The 15,749-nt window shown below is 45.5% G+C and overlaps 1 protein-coding gene across 13 annotated transcripts in view; it reads right to left on the bottom strand.

Annotated features, from left to right (window-relative positions):
* The window catches only part of LOC115144392 (dystonin-like), a 129,202-nt gene that overhangs the window by 29,413 nt on the left and 84,040 nt on the right, over positions 1-15,749 (bottom strand). For 11 of the 13 annotated variants that reach the window (XM_065002625.1, XM_065002630.1, XM_065002626.1 and 8 more), the window contains 13 exons: positions 7,793-7,951; positions 7,396-7,566; positions 6,964-7,133; positions 6,410-6,569; positions 5,868-6,194; positions 5,568-5,652; positions 5,246-5,487; positions 3,447-3,653; positions 2,648-2,767; positions 2,194-2,301; positions 1,727-1,945; positions 1,293-1,496; positions 89-320 (listed from right to left, as the gene is read on the bottom strand). In XM_065002625.1, coding sequence (XP_064858697.1) covers positions 89-320; positions 1,293-1,496; positions 1,727-1,945; positions 2,194-2,301; positions 2,648-2,767; positions 3,447-3,653; positions 5,246-5,487; positions 5,568-5,652; positions 5,868-6,194; positions 6,410-6,569; positions 6,964-7,133; positions 7,396-7,566; positions 7,793-7,951 — 2,404 coding nt within the window. The remainder of the gene's footprint in view (positions 1-88; positions 321-1,292; positions 1,497-1,726; positions 1,946-2,193; positions 2,302-2,647; positions 2,768-3,446; positions 3,654-5,245; positions 5,488-5,567; positions 5,653-5,867; positions 6,195-6,409; positions 6,570-6,963; positions 7,134-7,395; positions 7,567-7,792; positions 7,952-15,749) is intronic. The other 2 variants (XM_065002635.1, XM_065002636.1) reach the window with 1 other exon arrangement.

Raw genomic sequence — 15,749 nt, 5'->3', positions numbered from 1 at the left:
ACTGTACAGTGTTTCCAAACATCACCAAAACTAGCGGTGCTAACAAGCCTTCCCCCAATGATAGGCACAGGGAAACAGCAGCCAATACCTTTAGCAGATATGTCCTTGTCAGCTCCCTCTGAGCGAGCAATCATTTCTTCGCCGCGCTGCTTGAGCGTGTCGTAGGACGGCTGCAGTTTCTCCAGGTCCGCAGACACAACCTTGTTCTCTGTGATCTGCTCCCTGATCTTCTCCACCTCCACAGAAATGGAGGGAGGTTGACGCAGGCGCTCAGCGATCCGTTCCAGGGACTCTAGCATGGGCTCGATCTTGTCATGGAACTGGGAGGAGATTGACATGGTCAAACTGGCTGCCTGGATCTAAACAATCCACATCTAAGTATCAAATTGTATTTATCCTTCCGGAGACACCTGAAACCCCACCTCTTTAAGGAATACCTAGGATAGGATAAAGTAATCCCTCTCACCCCCCCCCCCCCTTAAAAGATTTAGATGCACTACTGTTCCACTGGATGTCATAAGGTGAATGCACCAATTTGTAAGTCGCTCTGGATAAGAGCGTCTGCTAAATGACATAAATGTAAATGTATCCAAAGTGCTTTATTTGTTGAAATACTAAGGGTTAAGAGATTAAGTGACTTAATCATTCAGCCACAAGAATGAGCATTCTACTACAGCAATGATGATTACATGCACCTGGAAGGACTTCCAAATAACTAACCATCCACCCACCCACATCTATTTTCAAAGTGTGAACAATCAATCAACATAGGAAAACAGGACCATTGTCTACTCAAATATAGAGACGCAACCCTGTTGAACCCAACTGACAGGTGAAATCCATTCTGTCTGAACCAGACGTGCCCTGCCGCCACCCTCAGTATTTTTGTCCTGTTTTCAAAGGAAGGATATGAATAATGTTTCCTTTCCCTCTGAGGCCGCCAGACACATGATAAGGACTTTTATCATGCCGTTTCAGCCTCAGAATTCTTTAGAGCTATGTCATTAATTTGGCACTTCATCAAACAATCCCATCCTAAACACTTTTCGAAAACATCCTTTTATCTCCAATCAGTTGCAGTAAGTGAAATAACATAAGCCGTCATAAGACCAAAGTCAAACTCACATGCGTGTGCGTCCTTTAACATACACAATAAAAAGCGCTACAGGTCTATGATGTTGACGGCACGTCAAGGTCTCTCTTGCGAAATACATTTTTTATTTTAACGGGATTTCTAGCTGTATATACAAGGGATACATCCAATAAATAGTGAACGTGTGAACGCGTGTTACCTGTGTGGATTTGGAGACGGCCTCATCCAGAGTGAAGGCCCTCTGTTTGACGTCAGCCTTGAGCTGGGCGTACAGCAGGTCTGTGGCTGTGTACTTCTCTCTGATAGCGACCCCCGCCACAGGACTCAGCTCCAGTAGCTGGGGACCTGTCTTGTTCATCTTGTCGATGTAAGGCTTGTGCTCAGCAATCAGCTCTCGCATTTGCTGTGGTGGATATATGACATTGTCAGTCAGAGAAACACCAAACCATTGAGAGAATTTCACTTACAGCTTTCTAACACTCAAATCATTCTTTGTCCATTTCCTTCATTGGTGTTACGATGATCTTAGTGCTATGAAGTTTTTTTGGACACTCTCCTCTGTTCCCACAAACAATAGTATGAAAATCCTGTGGCACAGATACATCAAGCTAATAGGCTTTAAGTTGGGCTCACCCTGAGCTCCTCCTGCTGCTGTCGGAGAGCTTCGTACTCGATGGACGCCAATGGGAGCTGGCTGAAACTGGTGCGGGTCTCCTGGAGCCAGGGCCACAGCTCCTCGTAAGTCTCCCAGAACTGGCCAGCCAGAGACTGGGCTCGCTCCAGCTGCAGGCAGCGCTCCGAGTTCAGCTGACTGACAACAACATACTTCTCCAGGAGGGCCTGGATCTTGGCCTGAGAAAAATATAATGTAAAACAAGTTCATGTACTGTATGCTTCTTAAAAAAGAAAGCAAAGTAACTGCACACTCGGGTGCAACTTGATTTACTAGACAACTGACATTTCAACAGCAAGCTGCCATCCTCAGGGTCTCTGATAGAAATCTCTATCAAAGATCTGCTACATTCATGGACACACAAGGGAGGTATTCTACCAACAACAGATGGAAGTTAGGACTTCATTCCATTCTAGGACTTTTTTACCTTCAAGGCTTGCTTTTCCTCCTCGTCCTTGCTGTTCATGATGGCCTCGCCTGTTTTCACAATTCCATCCACGGCATCCTTGTGTCTCATGATGTCCATAGAGAAGCCCTGGTCAATCAGAGGAGGATATTTGGGGTTGAATGTTAACTAACACACAGTGCACACGCAGCTGCAGCACACATCACTGTTTACTGCACCTGTTTGTTTGCACAGCGGTGGTGGTGGCCAATGTCTCTACAGGCAGATATACAGTATAGACGCATGACAGACAGACTAACCTTCTGGGACTGGAGCTGGACAGTGGTTTGACAGACATACCAACCTTCTGGGACTGGAGCTGGACAGTGGTTTGACAGACATACTAACCTTCTGGGACTGGAGCTGGACAGTGGTTTGACAGACAGACTAACCTTCTGGGACTGGAGCTGGACAGTGATCTGACAGACAGACTAACCTTCTGGGACTGGAGCTGGACAGTGGTCTGGTCCTGTTCCAGCCTGATCTCCCCCAATGACAACATCTTCCTCTCTGCTTCAGTAAGCCAGGCTAGCTCAGTGTCAGCTGCTTGTTCAAACTGCACAGAAAACATCCCAGTATTAAAGGCCTAAGTAAAGGTAGACTCAGCAATATGATGTCATTGTCCACAGTGGGGGAACTTCCTGTACCCAATGTGAGTGTGCATCAAGGGGGTTCTGGGAAGAGCTTGTAAGGCCCGTCCTGGTAGATTTCAATACTATTGTTGTTTATGCCTGTAAGCAGGAAGTCGCCCCAGAGATTATGGTAACAAAATATTGCTTCAAATATAAAACACATAAAAAGATGTAAAAGAATATCTGCAGAAGTAAAACAATTAAGACATTAGGGAAGTAAAATCAACAGGTTTGGGACAATTCATCCATGATTCTTCCAAGCGATACCATAACCTATTTTCTTTAGTGTCCGTATTAAAGCATATTATTATCAATGAGCAAATAATCAGATGCAAATGTACCCACCCTCTACAACAGTTCCCAGTGTTTAATTAAAAATAATGACAGAAAACAAAGCTCCCAAAGGGCACGGATGCCAAACGAGACAGGATTTAGTTTTGAAAGCAGTGGGAATAACACTTTAAATGTCCCAATCACCTAAAAATGCACATTAGCATTCTGGTCAGGGCTGGTCCCCTTTGTTGAGCAAGTTTGATGGGCTGTTCTGTTTCTGTTTATGAATTCCTGTTTACAGTTGCCTGTGACATTAAGTGGTGTTTCTACCTGCTGTGATTTCAGTATAGCGGCGTCTATCTGCTCCGCGTGATGTGCGATGGTGTCGCTGGTGGCCTTGTAGCGATCGTTGTCCTCTGTCACTATCTTGTCCAGGCCCTCCCGAGCCCTCCAAGGGACCAGCTCCAGTAGAGAGCTGCTCACCTCGTTGAGTTTGTCCACTTGGGGCTTGTGATCCCTGGCCTCTTGCAGCAATGCCTAGTTGACATAGAGGATCCTACAGTGAGCAGTGAGCATCAATCTATCTATCCATGCACTGTGTTTATAGTCATGTGATATGGCTGTTGTAATTTTACCTTGATGTTACAGCATATTCCAAGTATATGACGGACTACAACTAACATGGATCACATGGCAAATCTACATATGTGTGTTGGGCCAGTAACCAAAAGGTCACTGGTTTGAATCCCCGTGCCCACTAGGTGAAAAATCTGTTGATGTGCCCTTGATAAAGGGAATTAACCCTAATTGCTCTGGATAAGAGCATCTGCTAAATGACAAACTTTTAAAAATGTCATCACGACACAAACCTAGGGTTGCTACCTAAGCCAGCTGGTTGTTGGTTCTATCCGTTCGGTTGCTAGAGACGCAACCCAGTCGTTCAGTCTTTTTGTTCTGTATCTATGGACGCGACCCAGTCGTTCAGTCTTTTTGTTCTGTGTCTATGGACGCGACCCAGTCGTTCAGTCTTTTTGTTCTGTGTCTATGGACGCGACCCAGTCGTTCAGTCTTTTTGTTCTGTATCTATGGACGCGACCCAGTCGTTCAGTCTTTTTGTTCTGTATCTATGGACGCGACCCAGTCGTTCAGTCTTTTTGTTCTGTATCTATGGACGCGACCCAGTCGTTCAGTCTTTTTGTTCTGTAACTATGGACGCGACCCAGTCGTTCAGTCTGTTTGTTCTGTATCTATGGACGCGACCCAGTCGTTCAGTCTTTTTGTTCTGTATCTATCGACGCGACCCAGTTGTTCAGTCTTGTTGTTCTGTATCTATGGACGCGACCCAGTCGTTCAGTCTTTTTGTTCTGTTCCAGTTGTTCTGAGTGCAGCCAGAATAACAGCAAAGTAGCCGCATTTGTATTTGTTTAAGCTGTTTTCTAGTGACATTTATTTGGATACATCCATAACAATGAGCTAATGAGGCTCGATTTCACCTGGCATTGAGAATGTGCTCAGTCGTCAGGACACCGTTGTTCAGAGAAGCTAGCCAACAACACAGCTAACACAATCACTTCAAACTGAAGCTGGAAAGACTGTAAACTAGCTGCACTTTGTTTTGTTTGACCTTTTCTAAATTGGCATTTCTTTGTATATATCTATAACAATGATGCCAGCTGATTCATGACTTCGACTAGCTGAGAAATGTTGCCTGCCTCTCTGTCTCATCCCGACTCCCAACACGTTCATTACTATGGGACAGATGGAGATCGAACAATGTTGCAAATGTGGGAGAGACAGACAACAAGGTTTATACAAATCTCCACTGTTGAAAACTAAATGTTAGTCTAAAAGAAATGTGCTATAATGCATTTTATAGTGGAGATCATGTTCATAAAGGGCCTTGCTGGGCAGAGGAGACAGTGGATTGCCCAGTCAGATGGAACAGAGTAAATAGGCATTTTAACGTCATTGATTTAGCCGGTGGTAACTTGTGGAATAGACCACGGCTGGAATGCAGCTTTAACCAATCAGCATTCAGGAATAGACCCACCTGTTGTATAAAGCAACTTAATAACTAGTCTTAACTGCTCTCCCCAACAAAAAGTCAAGCAAAAGAGGCCTATTATTACCTTCTGCCTGTCTTGTGCCTGAACGAGCTGCTCTCCTACAGGCGCCTGAGCAGCGAAGGCAGTGAGCTCAGCCTCGACATTCTCCAGCCAGGAGCTGAGGTCTTCGTGTGTGTGCTGGAGCTTGGAGGCCAGGGTCAGGGCCTGGTTCAGGGTCTGAGACACGTTACCACTCATGGAGTTGATCTCAGCGTATCTCGTCTTTATCCCGTCCAACTTGCCTTGGATGACAACCACCTCATCACCTGTAGAAGGTCAAATAAGAAACATGAATTCAGATTCGTAATAATATTAACTAGGTGTAGTAATAAACATTTAGTCTCACCTGTTGTTTGTTTCAGCAGTTCCAATCCATTAGAAATGGCTTGATCAACATTCTGCTTCCTCAACTCAATGTCTTCCTGTAGGGCCTGGACAAGACACAAAACCTTACCACCAACTCATCTGACACAATCAGCATTGGGAACCAAGAAGGAATGGGACTTTTCCACACAAACTATACAAAATTAACTGAACTGAAAGTAAGAAAATAGCTAGGTGTAATTTAAAATAACTTCAAAACGCTGTAAATGGTTAAAGAATGAATGAATGTTGGGCCTGAGGAGCAGTGTGAGGGTAGTAGTACCAGCTGTTCTGCACACTGCTTTTCCAGCACGTCCGTCTTGTAGTCTTTGACGGACACTTCGCTCAGCCTAGTGTGTACTTCGTTGAGCCAGTTCATGAGGGCCACCTCGTCTTCTCCAAAGAGCTGGGCGTTGGCCAGAGCCTGCTGCAGCATCTCAGCCTTCCTCCTACAGCGCTCCTGCAGCTCTACATAACTAGCCTGGCTGGAGTCCAGCTTAGACTGCACCAGCTCCTTATCGTCCACTGAGCTGACTAGCTTCAGCATCTGACCCAGGTTGACGGCCTGAACCAGGTCTTTACAGTGACCCGTTATCTCCTCCTCTAATACCTGACCACATCACAACCATGCATGGAACACACCAGAGGGATAAACAAAAAACACACAAACAAACACAACGTGGTGGGGGGGGGAATACTGAACCCATAAAAAACTCAAAATGTATGATGCCAATCATGATAGAAACGACAATACCTGAGAAACTGAAAACAAGGGAACGGGCAACTGATAAGTAACATCAGTGACTGAAACATGAGTTATCGTACCTTGTGCTGGGAGATCTGCTCTTCCAGCTTGGAGGTCTGTGTGCCAATAGGTTCAGCTTTGGCCAAGTGTTTCTCTGTGGCAGAGAGCCACTCAGACAGCGGCTCCAGTGTCTCATGGAACTGCTGAGCCACAACCAGAATGCTCTTCAGCTGTTTGTGCCTACATTACCCAGCATGCCAAGAGAGAACAGAAGAAGAGGGACAGGTAGTGATGAGACAGGTTCACTCCCCTCAACTAAAGTCTGGCCTGGATGCCAAGATACTGGATGCCAAGGTACTGGTCTCCTCAAAGACCTCTGTCTATCTCCAGATAACGCAATTGAAGAATTATACCTAACAACTGTCATTTAGGGATGGTGGGTAGAGTCGATTAATTCTGTCTTCAGGGCACGTATCCAGAATGCAACCTTTGTCTGTATTGTCCAAAATTGAATCTCCACTTCAATAATCTTTTAAATGACAAGCACGTTACTTAAATTAATCTCTCAGGGAAGTTTGACAAAATAGTGTTAGAAAATATGGGTATAAGATTTCAGGTGGTTGTGTAGACAGACCTGTTCTCAGCCTTCTTCAGCAGAGCGTCCCACCTCTGCCCCAGGCACTCAATCTCCTTCCCCACCTTCTCCTTGTCCACAGACTCTGCTCCCAGCTCCGCAACCTTCCCTCCCTCCTTCTTAATCAGCTCCACCGTGGGTCTGCGGTCATCCAGCAGCCTCTGGAGGAGCTGTCCAGGACAAACAAAGTCGAAGAAGTTACAAGGCCCATTCAACATGCTTCAAGGACAATTACCGCTTTCAGGGAAACCCGTAAATGTAAAGGCCTTGCATACATTCAACAGAAGCTTAAGGATAACCCTTAATAATGCTCCACAATGGATGCCAATAAAAAAGATGAATGGCTAAATCATTAAAGCCTACATGGATTCTCTGAATGGGTTTGAATGTAGCAGCTACTGCTGTTTGTTCATCAGTTATCTATTGGCTTACTATCTGCTCCTGGATCTGTGCCTTGACAACTTTGAACTCGGCAGACGGAGGTTTCTGATTGGACACCAGGTCCTCTGTGTCCGTCAGCCAGCTGAGTAGGGACTCCAGGGCATCCTGGAATCTCCCACAATGCAACAGGGCCTCGTGCAGCTGCACTGACCGCTCAGCAATCTATGGAAGACCATATAAATATAGGCATGACAGATATTATGATATAGGAGGTAATTATTATGCTCAAGTAAAAGTAATGTTCAGAAGCTATCAATCATATTGCATAACATTAAGCAAGAATGCAAGGGAGTATTATTCGTGAACTAAAGTTTGACCTCTTTCACCCAGGTAAAAAGCAATAAAGACCAGAGTGTGAAGTAGAGGAATAAGCCAAAGACGAGCTAACCTTTTTGTTGAGAGTGTTCCATCGTGTGTTGACATCCTCCAGGTCATGTTCAAGGCCCTTGGTGCTGGTGCCTTTGTCAGCGTTCTGGATCAAGCCTTGGCCCAGCCAGTTAATGTCTTGCAACTGGCTCTGCAGTGGATCAACCTCTTTTTGGAATACCTGTGGCCAGAGATAATACAGTTGAAATAATGAGATAGTATGAAAATAAAAGCTGTATTACCAGACGCAGAACAACTTAGAGCGGATGAGAGATCATGTTTTATCTCAATAAGACAGGTGATGTCAGAGGTTCATAAGGGTAAGACAAAACAAGATATGTTTGATGTTGCTTTTAAAACGATATACCTACCCTACGTTTTAAGAGCGCTCTCAGGAATGCATTAGTTGCTTTCAGGGTTATCTGGTCGTTATCTAAATTGGACTGATTTAAGTCCTTGATTCATACCATACATTTGCATTTTAAAATTTCCACTGTAGAAGATAAGACATTCCATTATTTTACCAAATCCAGCAATTGACAGGATATTTAAAACATTTCAGATATCTCTGTTTGCCTATACTACTTCTCTCTGAGATAACCTCGGTGAATGGAACGTTTATTGAAACGCATTGGTTATTTGTGAGCCAACAAAGACAAGTCATACTGGATTATCAGCTAGGCACTTTGATTGTCCACAATCAACAATAATGTTGAGAAAATGCAGCTAAGTATTCAATATTTTTTTGACAGTCCCTGAAGACTGATTGTATACACAGGCTGATGACTTAGGCCACATGCTGGCATCACAACAACCTATTTCTGACTGGTCAGCACTGCAGCTTCTAGAACGGAATGCAGGGAAATCAGTTGGTGCACAGCTGTGTAGGAACACACCAGACAGACACACAGGGCAGGCTGACTGACTGACTAAACTCAATTCAGACCTAATGTAATCTGATAAACAAGGAACGCCCAGAGCCAGCCCAAAGCCAGCCCAGAGCCAGCCCAACGCCAGCCCAGAGCCAGCCCAGAGCCAGCACAGAGCCAACCCAGAGCCAGCCCAGAGCCAGCCCAACACTAATAAAAAGTGCCATATCTATCAAACAAAATGTGTATTTATTTGGCCCAGTTAAAGATAGAAACAGGAGGAGACTATTTTTGGGTACCTGGGGGGAGGCGAAACCCATGAGGTCCATTTCGGGAAATGCGGTTATAGCAGTTAACAGGCTGTCGATCTCGTCGTCCCTTATTTCTCGATACGCCCGTGGCTCACTGCCATTGGCCAAGCAAGCCTCCCTTTCCACTGACAACAGGAAGTCCTCCAGGTCCTCCATGCTGTATTTCCGTGGTTCAATAGCTCTGTGGTGTTGCAAGTCAAACGGTTTAACACCCATATTCTGCCTACACTCTGACCGCAGCCCAGAACTCACATAGGGCTCTGGCTGTGTGACGACCACACTGACTAACTCACAGTCTGACTGATAGGACATGTCCTCTTGCAGCTCGGCGGTGGGGAGCTCATCGTAGCTTGCTAGCGTCCTATAGACTCCATTTTGGACCCTACTGGCTGACCTCGAGGACCGTCTCCTGCCAGTCGAGTCCCTACTGTTTGATCTTGAGGAGCGCCTGCCTGTGGAGTCCCTGCATTCTCCATTAGTGATGGTCAAATCTGTTTCACTCAGGTCTGTCACACAGGTGTCATTCCCCTCCTGGGACTCCCGTACAGGGTAGTTTCTCTGTCCTGGGTGGTACAGTGTCCTGGGTATGTTGTCCCTGACAGGGGAGAAGGGGAACTCCTCCTGCCCTGAGCTGAGGGAGCGGCCTGGCTTCAGCTCCCCAGACATGTGCATGGCTTCAGAGGAGGAGAGGCTCCTTGTGCCTGGTTTCCTGGAGGCCCGGTTAGAGTGGCGCTCCCTCTCTGCGGTGGGGCTGCACAGGCCCGAGTCCTCCTCTGAAGTCAGGGAGTTGGTGACACTCCGTCCCCTCCTGCCACGGGCTAGACCATGGCTCAACCTCTCCACTCCGTCTGAACACATGGTGCCACCCCGACTGGCGTACTCCCCTTCGTTAGTGGGGGCGAATGTCTTCCAGGAGCACCGGTGGTGCGGGTGCTCCTTCTTCTTCTCCCCTCCCTGCCCCAGATGAAGCTTAGAGAGCACTGTCCCCGCTCCCCTGATGACGTCACCGTTGAGTTTCAGCCCATCAAAGACGGCACACTCCATCCTGGATACCTCACGGCTGCGGAGCTCAAATGTGCTGGAGGAGGTGAGGACTCCGTTGCCACACAGGCTGCTCATGTCCAGGATACGCTGTGTGTAGGGTGGGGTACCACTGAAGTGCCTGGAAGCCAGGCTGCCCTTTGAGCCACAGTCGATCTGCTCGTTGAGGCGGACAGTGTCGTAGATGGATCTCTGGGGAACGTAGCAGTCATCAATGTTTAGGTCCTCCTCCTCCCCTTTGCCCACACAGGAGGGGTTCTGGCGGAGGCAGTCTGGTCTGCTAAGAGGTTTCCCCATCTTAAATCCAACTGCACTGACTCAGAGATAATAAAATAATACCCTAAATATACTAATGTGGTCTGAGGTACGTGGTTTCATTGCAATTATTTGCTGAAAAAGCAACATGCCCCCCAGAAATAATGAAAGTACATATTCTATACACACAGACCTAACACAGACCTCCCAATCGTGATAATTCAAACAGCTAAAATAATGGACCTCAATAACACTAGAGACACATATCACCCTCAGTCAGAATGGACCACAATAACACTAGAGACACATATCACCCTCAGTCAGAATGGACCTCAATAACACTAGCGACACATATCACCCTCAGTCAGAATGGACCTCAATAACACTAGCGACACATATCACCCTCAGTCAGAATGGACCTCAATAACACTAGCGACACATATCACCCTCAGTCAGAATGGACCTCAATAACACTAGCGACACATATCACCCTCAGTCAGAATGGACCTCAATAACACTAGCGACACATATCACCCTCAGTCAGAATGGACCTCAATAACACTAGCGACACATATCACCCTCAGTCAGAATGTGCACAGGCTGTGCAATCGGTATCTGGAACAACACAGAACCAGTCTGTCCATTGAGTCACCTGTCCTCAAAGAATTCCCTACTTGGTGCTGTTCTCCCCATTGTCAAAACATCATTATAATTGTTGTTTGCCCGTCCGTCCTTTGCTCCACTATAAACATCCCTTAAAAGTGTTCCTTTTCTCCCTCAAATATCTCTGGTATCCATGTAGGCTGAGGGAGAGCTTCAGTGCAAAGTGGCATATCCTGATATAAATCCACAGGGCTCTATGAAAACAAAGGGCGATCTGAGAGGAGAGCCGGTGCCCTGCATCTCTGGTGGTTCGCCCTACAATGACAGACACCCTCCTGGCTGCAGGCCCCGCCCCCGCTCTCTCATTATTCAGGCAACATCTGCCACTGAGGGCTGCTCCGGCACATGTTGATTGGTCAGACACTTGACCCTTTTTTTCTCTTTGAATTCTCCCCTTCTGGCTCCACGGTCCATATGACTTAACTTCTTAGTCATCTTCTGTGTCCTGGCACCATCTCTCTCTCTCTCTCTCTCTCTCTCTCCCTCTCTCTCTATCTCCTAAGGAAGAAAAAAATAAAACACCAGACCAGCAGGCAGCTGCAGCTCCCACTTTGATGACATCACTGGTGACATCACCGCAGTGCTGAAATAGATCTCAATGTTTTTATTTTTTTCTCTGTTCTCTCTCCGTTGTTTTCCTGTGGATGGTTGCTGTGGACCCTGCAGATATTCTTAATTACTCTGGAATGCTGAGGGAGGCACAGGTCGCAGGTAATTTAACACCCACAGCTCTGCCAAGCCCATGTCATGGTGTGGCTTTTTTATGGTGAGTGACCCGGTTCGGGTGAGAGAAGAAAGGGGGAATGAGAGAGAGAGAGATAATGAGAGGAATTCATTTTGTGTTTATTGAACTGTGTGCAGCACAGAAGGCTGATAACAGACAGAGAGGCGTTGAACCGTCCTAACTCCTTCCACCACCAGCCCTCTCCGTGGTTGAGAGGAGAAAGAACGGGGGAACGGAAGGCTGATAAAGATTAATAAGCGGTTAAAGAGATCTGTGGGGTTTAGAGAAAGGATATTCAGCAGCTGAATCCCACATACTTTTGACATAATCAAGACATTGAATTAAGAGAGTGTTCCTCTCTTTGCCCTTCCTCTTTCCAGGGACCAACGCTGTTTCAGTTCTCCATGCCCACACTCACTGGTTTGTCATATCCAATGGGATTTTAGTAAACTGGGATATTGATCTAAGAATGAGATTTATGACAAATGGGTCATAATACGATTTTAAAAATGTATTCTATGACAGCGACTTCTCTCTACAAAAATGCCCATTCCAACCGACATAGGATAGACATCAACCAATCCAAATGACTTGCATATATCCCTCGAAACATATAGAGAGCACTTACACAGAACTCTTACTATATTCACAAGGACAGGCTATTCAGACCAAAGGTTGCAGAAGGGCCACATTTTTTTGAGACATGAAATATCTCTTTCAACGGAGCTGCTCATCAGTCACAACAACGGGTGTGAATGAAACGAAAACCATTATCAAGGACTAGACAAATAATTTAATGGGACAAATTCAAAAGCATATTTTGCTTGTGTATAAGAGTAACTAAAAAACACAGGAATAAATTAATCTCTCCAATGTCTTAGGTGAATCACAATCGCAACGCACAGCGGAAAAATGCAATGTGTCACCATAAAAAGTGCCCTGCCGTCCCAGAAAAACAATGTGTAGCTAACCAACTCAGATCCTTCTGGGACATTTCACGTTCCACCTTGGGGAGAGTGTATCATGGCTGGGGTAAGTGAGTAAGCTAGGCTACAGGATGAGGTCTCCCCAACGGCCCTTTCCCCTCATCACCTTCAGTGAGAGGAATAGCTATGATTCAGGAGGTTGACATTCCTTTTAGGTTCACAGGAGACACTGATGTTATGTCTGAGTAGAAGCAGTAAAAAGAGGCCCTCACACGTCTCCCATCTCCCCAACCCCCAGCAGGTTTTGTCAGCTGAGCTGAGCTCACACTAACTATCATGAAGGCCTACATACACCAGATGGTCCCCAGCAAACCTTCCAGATCTCCTGAACAACCATAAGAGTGAAGCCATGGACTCGGGAGCCCTGACCTCAAATCAGTTCACTGACAGTATTGCTACCTTTTTATGTTTATTTCAATCACAACAGCTGCCAATGAAACCCCACAATACACCAAGTACCAGATCTACAAAGACACAGAGCAGGATTATTATAGACTACATGAAACCCCTATTCACATGGCAGACATCAAATTCTGCTCTGGTCTCGGTCTAGTCTGTGTCCACAGGTTTCCGAGCTTCAAACCAGTTTTAAGAAATACCTTGTGCTGTAATGGAATTAACTAGGGGTCTTTTGTGATTCCTTATTCCCAGGGAACTTTTTTCTCAGAGAGACGAGCTAGTGGCATGAATGAGTACAGCGTTGATTTTCCACTAGCAGCTGACGTGTCTGTGTGCAGGCCTACCCAACGAGACAGAGAGCGGACAATGAAAGGGTGAGAACAACCAGCATGGAACACGTCGCTCAGCAACAGCTGGTAGCATTTCACATTATGGAATGGTTCATGGTTACCAGTCAAACCCTCTTAACTAGCACAAATAAACATTATTTAAATTCCAGCTACCATTCAGACCATTAAATTACAGGTCTACTAGACCTATAATTTGATATGACATTTATTTATCTAAAGGCTGATGTTTGTGAATGTACAACATTAAATGAATTCCTTAGATGTGTGTAATGCTGTACTATGAAACATGTAATACAATGTTTTGTTATGGCACGTTCAGCCCATGAACAACCATTCAAATTGTCCCAGTCTGAGTATAGGTGAATCCCCCTCCAACTCTCACGGCATTTACAGGCTTTTAGAGCGCTTTCTTTCCAGCTAGAAGTCTTGGTCATGAGTATCCCTATTTTACTCATCACTGATATTTCAACTAAATATAATATTATGACACAATGATGCTGTTGTTGGTGTTTTATTTACATTCCCTCTCATCTCTCGTGGTAAAATAAAGTGTTTTATAAAAAAATTGTTGTTTAATTATATACAGAGCCTACTGTAAATGATTGTTTTTATACACCCAAGCTACATGGTGTAAATCGAAGAGAAACTTGACTGAGGAGAGAAAAACTGTAAATACAAAAAAAACAACAGTGTTGAATGAGTACAATCTCCTCGTAGTGGTTCATGTGTTCGTTGGAGAAGGAGTCTGTGGAGGTCTGTATGTGTACGGGAATGAAGGTTCCACTGCAGGAATATAGTTTCTGGCTACTGTTCTGGCTTCCTTTCCATCTCCGTAGAACCCAGACAACCCTACTGGATATTGTTGATGTTAACAGCAGTGGTATGATATACGGTAATCAAGTCAAATCAAATTTGATTGGTCACATACACATGGTTAGCAGATGTTAATGCGAGTGTAGCGAAATGGCACCTCAAGATGTTCCACAACCAGAAACGTAAAGCCCTGTGTAGTGTTAAATTCAACAAGGGGAAAGTTCAGGGAAGTAGACACAGAAACGTAAAGCCCTGTGTAGTGTTAAATTCAACAAGGGGAAAGTTCAGGGAAGTAGACACAGAAACGTAAAGCCCTGTGTAGTGTTAAATTCAACAAGGGGAAAGTTCAGGGAAGTAGACACAGAAACGTAAAGCCCTGTGTAGTGTTAAATTCAACAAGGGGAAAGTTCAGGGAAGTAGACACAGAAACGTAAAGCCCTGTGTAGTGTTAAATTCAACAAGGGGAAAGTTCAGGGAAGTAGACACAGAAACGTAAAGCCCTGTGTAGTGTTAAATTCAACAAGGGGAAAGTTCAGGGAAGTAGACACAGAAACGTAAAGCCCTGTGTAGTGTTAAATTCAACAAGGGGAAAGTTCAGGGAAGTAGACACAGAAACGTCAGACACACCATCTAAACACATCCACAGACAGACTTTAAGACTCCATGTCCGCTTCTTTCAAACACATAGGAGGAGAAACAGATGCTCAAACACCAGTCAATTAGCAGGTAGGGCTATATAATGAGACAAAGCACTTGTTCCCTCTTTCATGCCAACGAGTGAGTGACCACTGACCAGGCCATTCTTAGAGGGGAGGAGAAGGAAAGGGAGAGGGGAGTAGGAGTCAGTTACCCCGAGCCACTGCAACATACAACATCCCACTGGTCCCAAGCTGGCCCCTGGGTCGCCTGTCACCCACCCACCACAATGGCTGCTGGGCCAGTCAGAGCTCTTTTGTCTGGACCAGATGCTCAGCGACATACTGAGGGATCCACAGACGGAGGGTCACGCACAAGGCCACCAGGCCCAGCAGAAACCTAGAGAGCCCCTGCTGTTTAACTTCCAATACCACTGGTCCCGTGTGGCTCAGTTGGTAGAGCATGACACTTACAATGCCAGGGTTGTTGGTTCAATTCCCACGGGGGACCAGTATAAACAAATCTGAAAATGTATGCGCTCACTATTGTAAGTCGCTCTGGAAAAGAGCATCTGCTTAATCACTCAAATGTAAGATGGGTTAACGCAACATCCCCAAAATAATTTATTGCATGAAGAAAGTCACAGGGATTTATTTCTAGAGAGGCATAGGGGGTGTATGGGAGGGTTCAGATACACCAATAGCGTTTGCTGGCCAAGAGTACTTAGGAAGTGTGCACCAATGTTACGTGTTGAATAGAGTGAAAAATGTCTACAGTGGGTGGTCCCTAAAACACAGCGTGCTGAAACGATAGACAGACGAATGCTAGATCCACATTTTCTGCGAGCCTTGAAATGGTCAAATGGTGTAATGGTTTTCTAATGCACTTTGTTTATTGATGTGTTGTGTCATTACTGTTTACCTGCTTGTAAA

This window comes from Oncorhynchus nerka, linkage group LG16 (genome assembly GCF_034236695.1).
Source record: "Oncorhynchus nerka isolate Pitt River linkage group LG16, Oner_Uvic_2.0, whole genome shotgun sequence".
Lineage (NCBI taxonomy): Eukaryota > Metazoa > Chordata > Actinopteri > Salmoniformes > Salmonidae > Oncorhynchus > Oncorhynchus nerka.
Note: the sequence above shows the minus strand (reverse complement) of the source record. Positions and strands in the feature narration are given on the sequence as shown.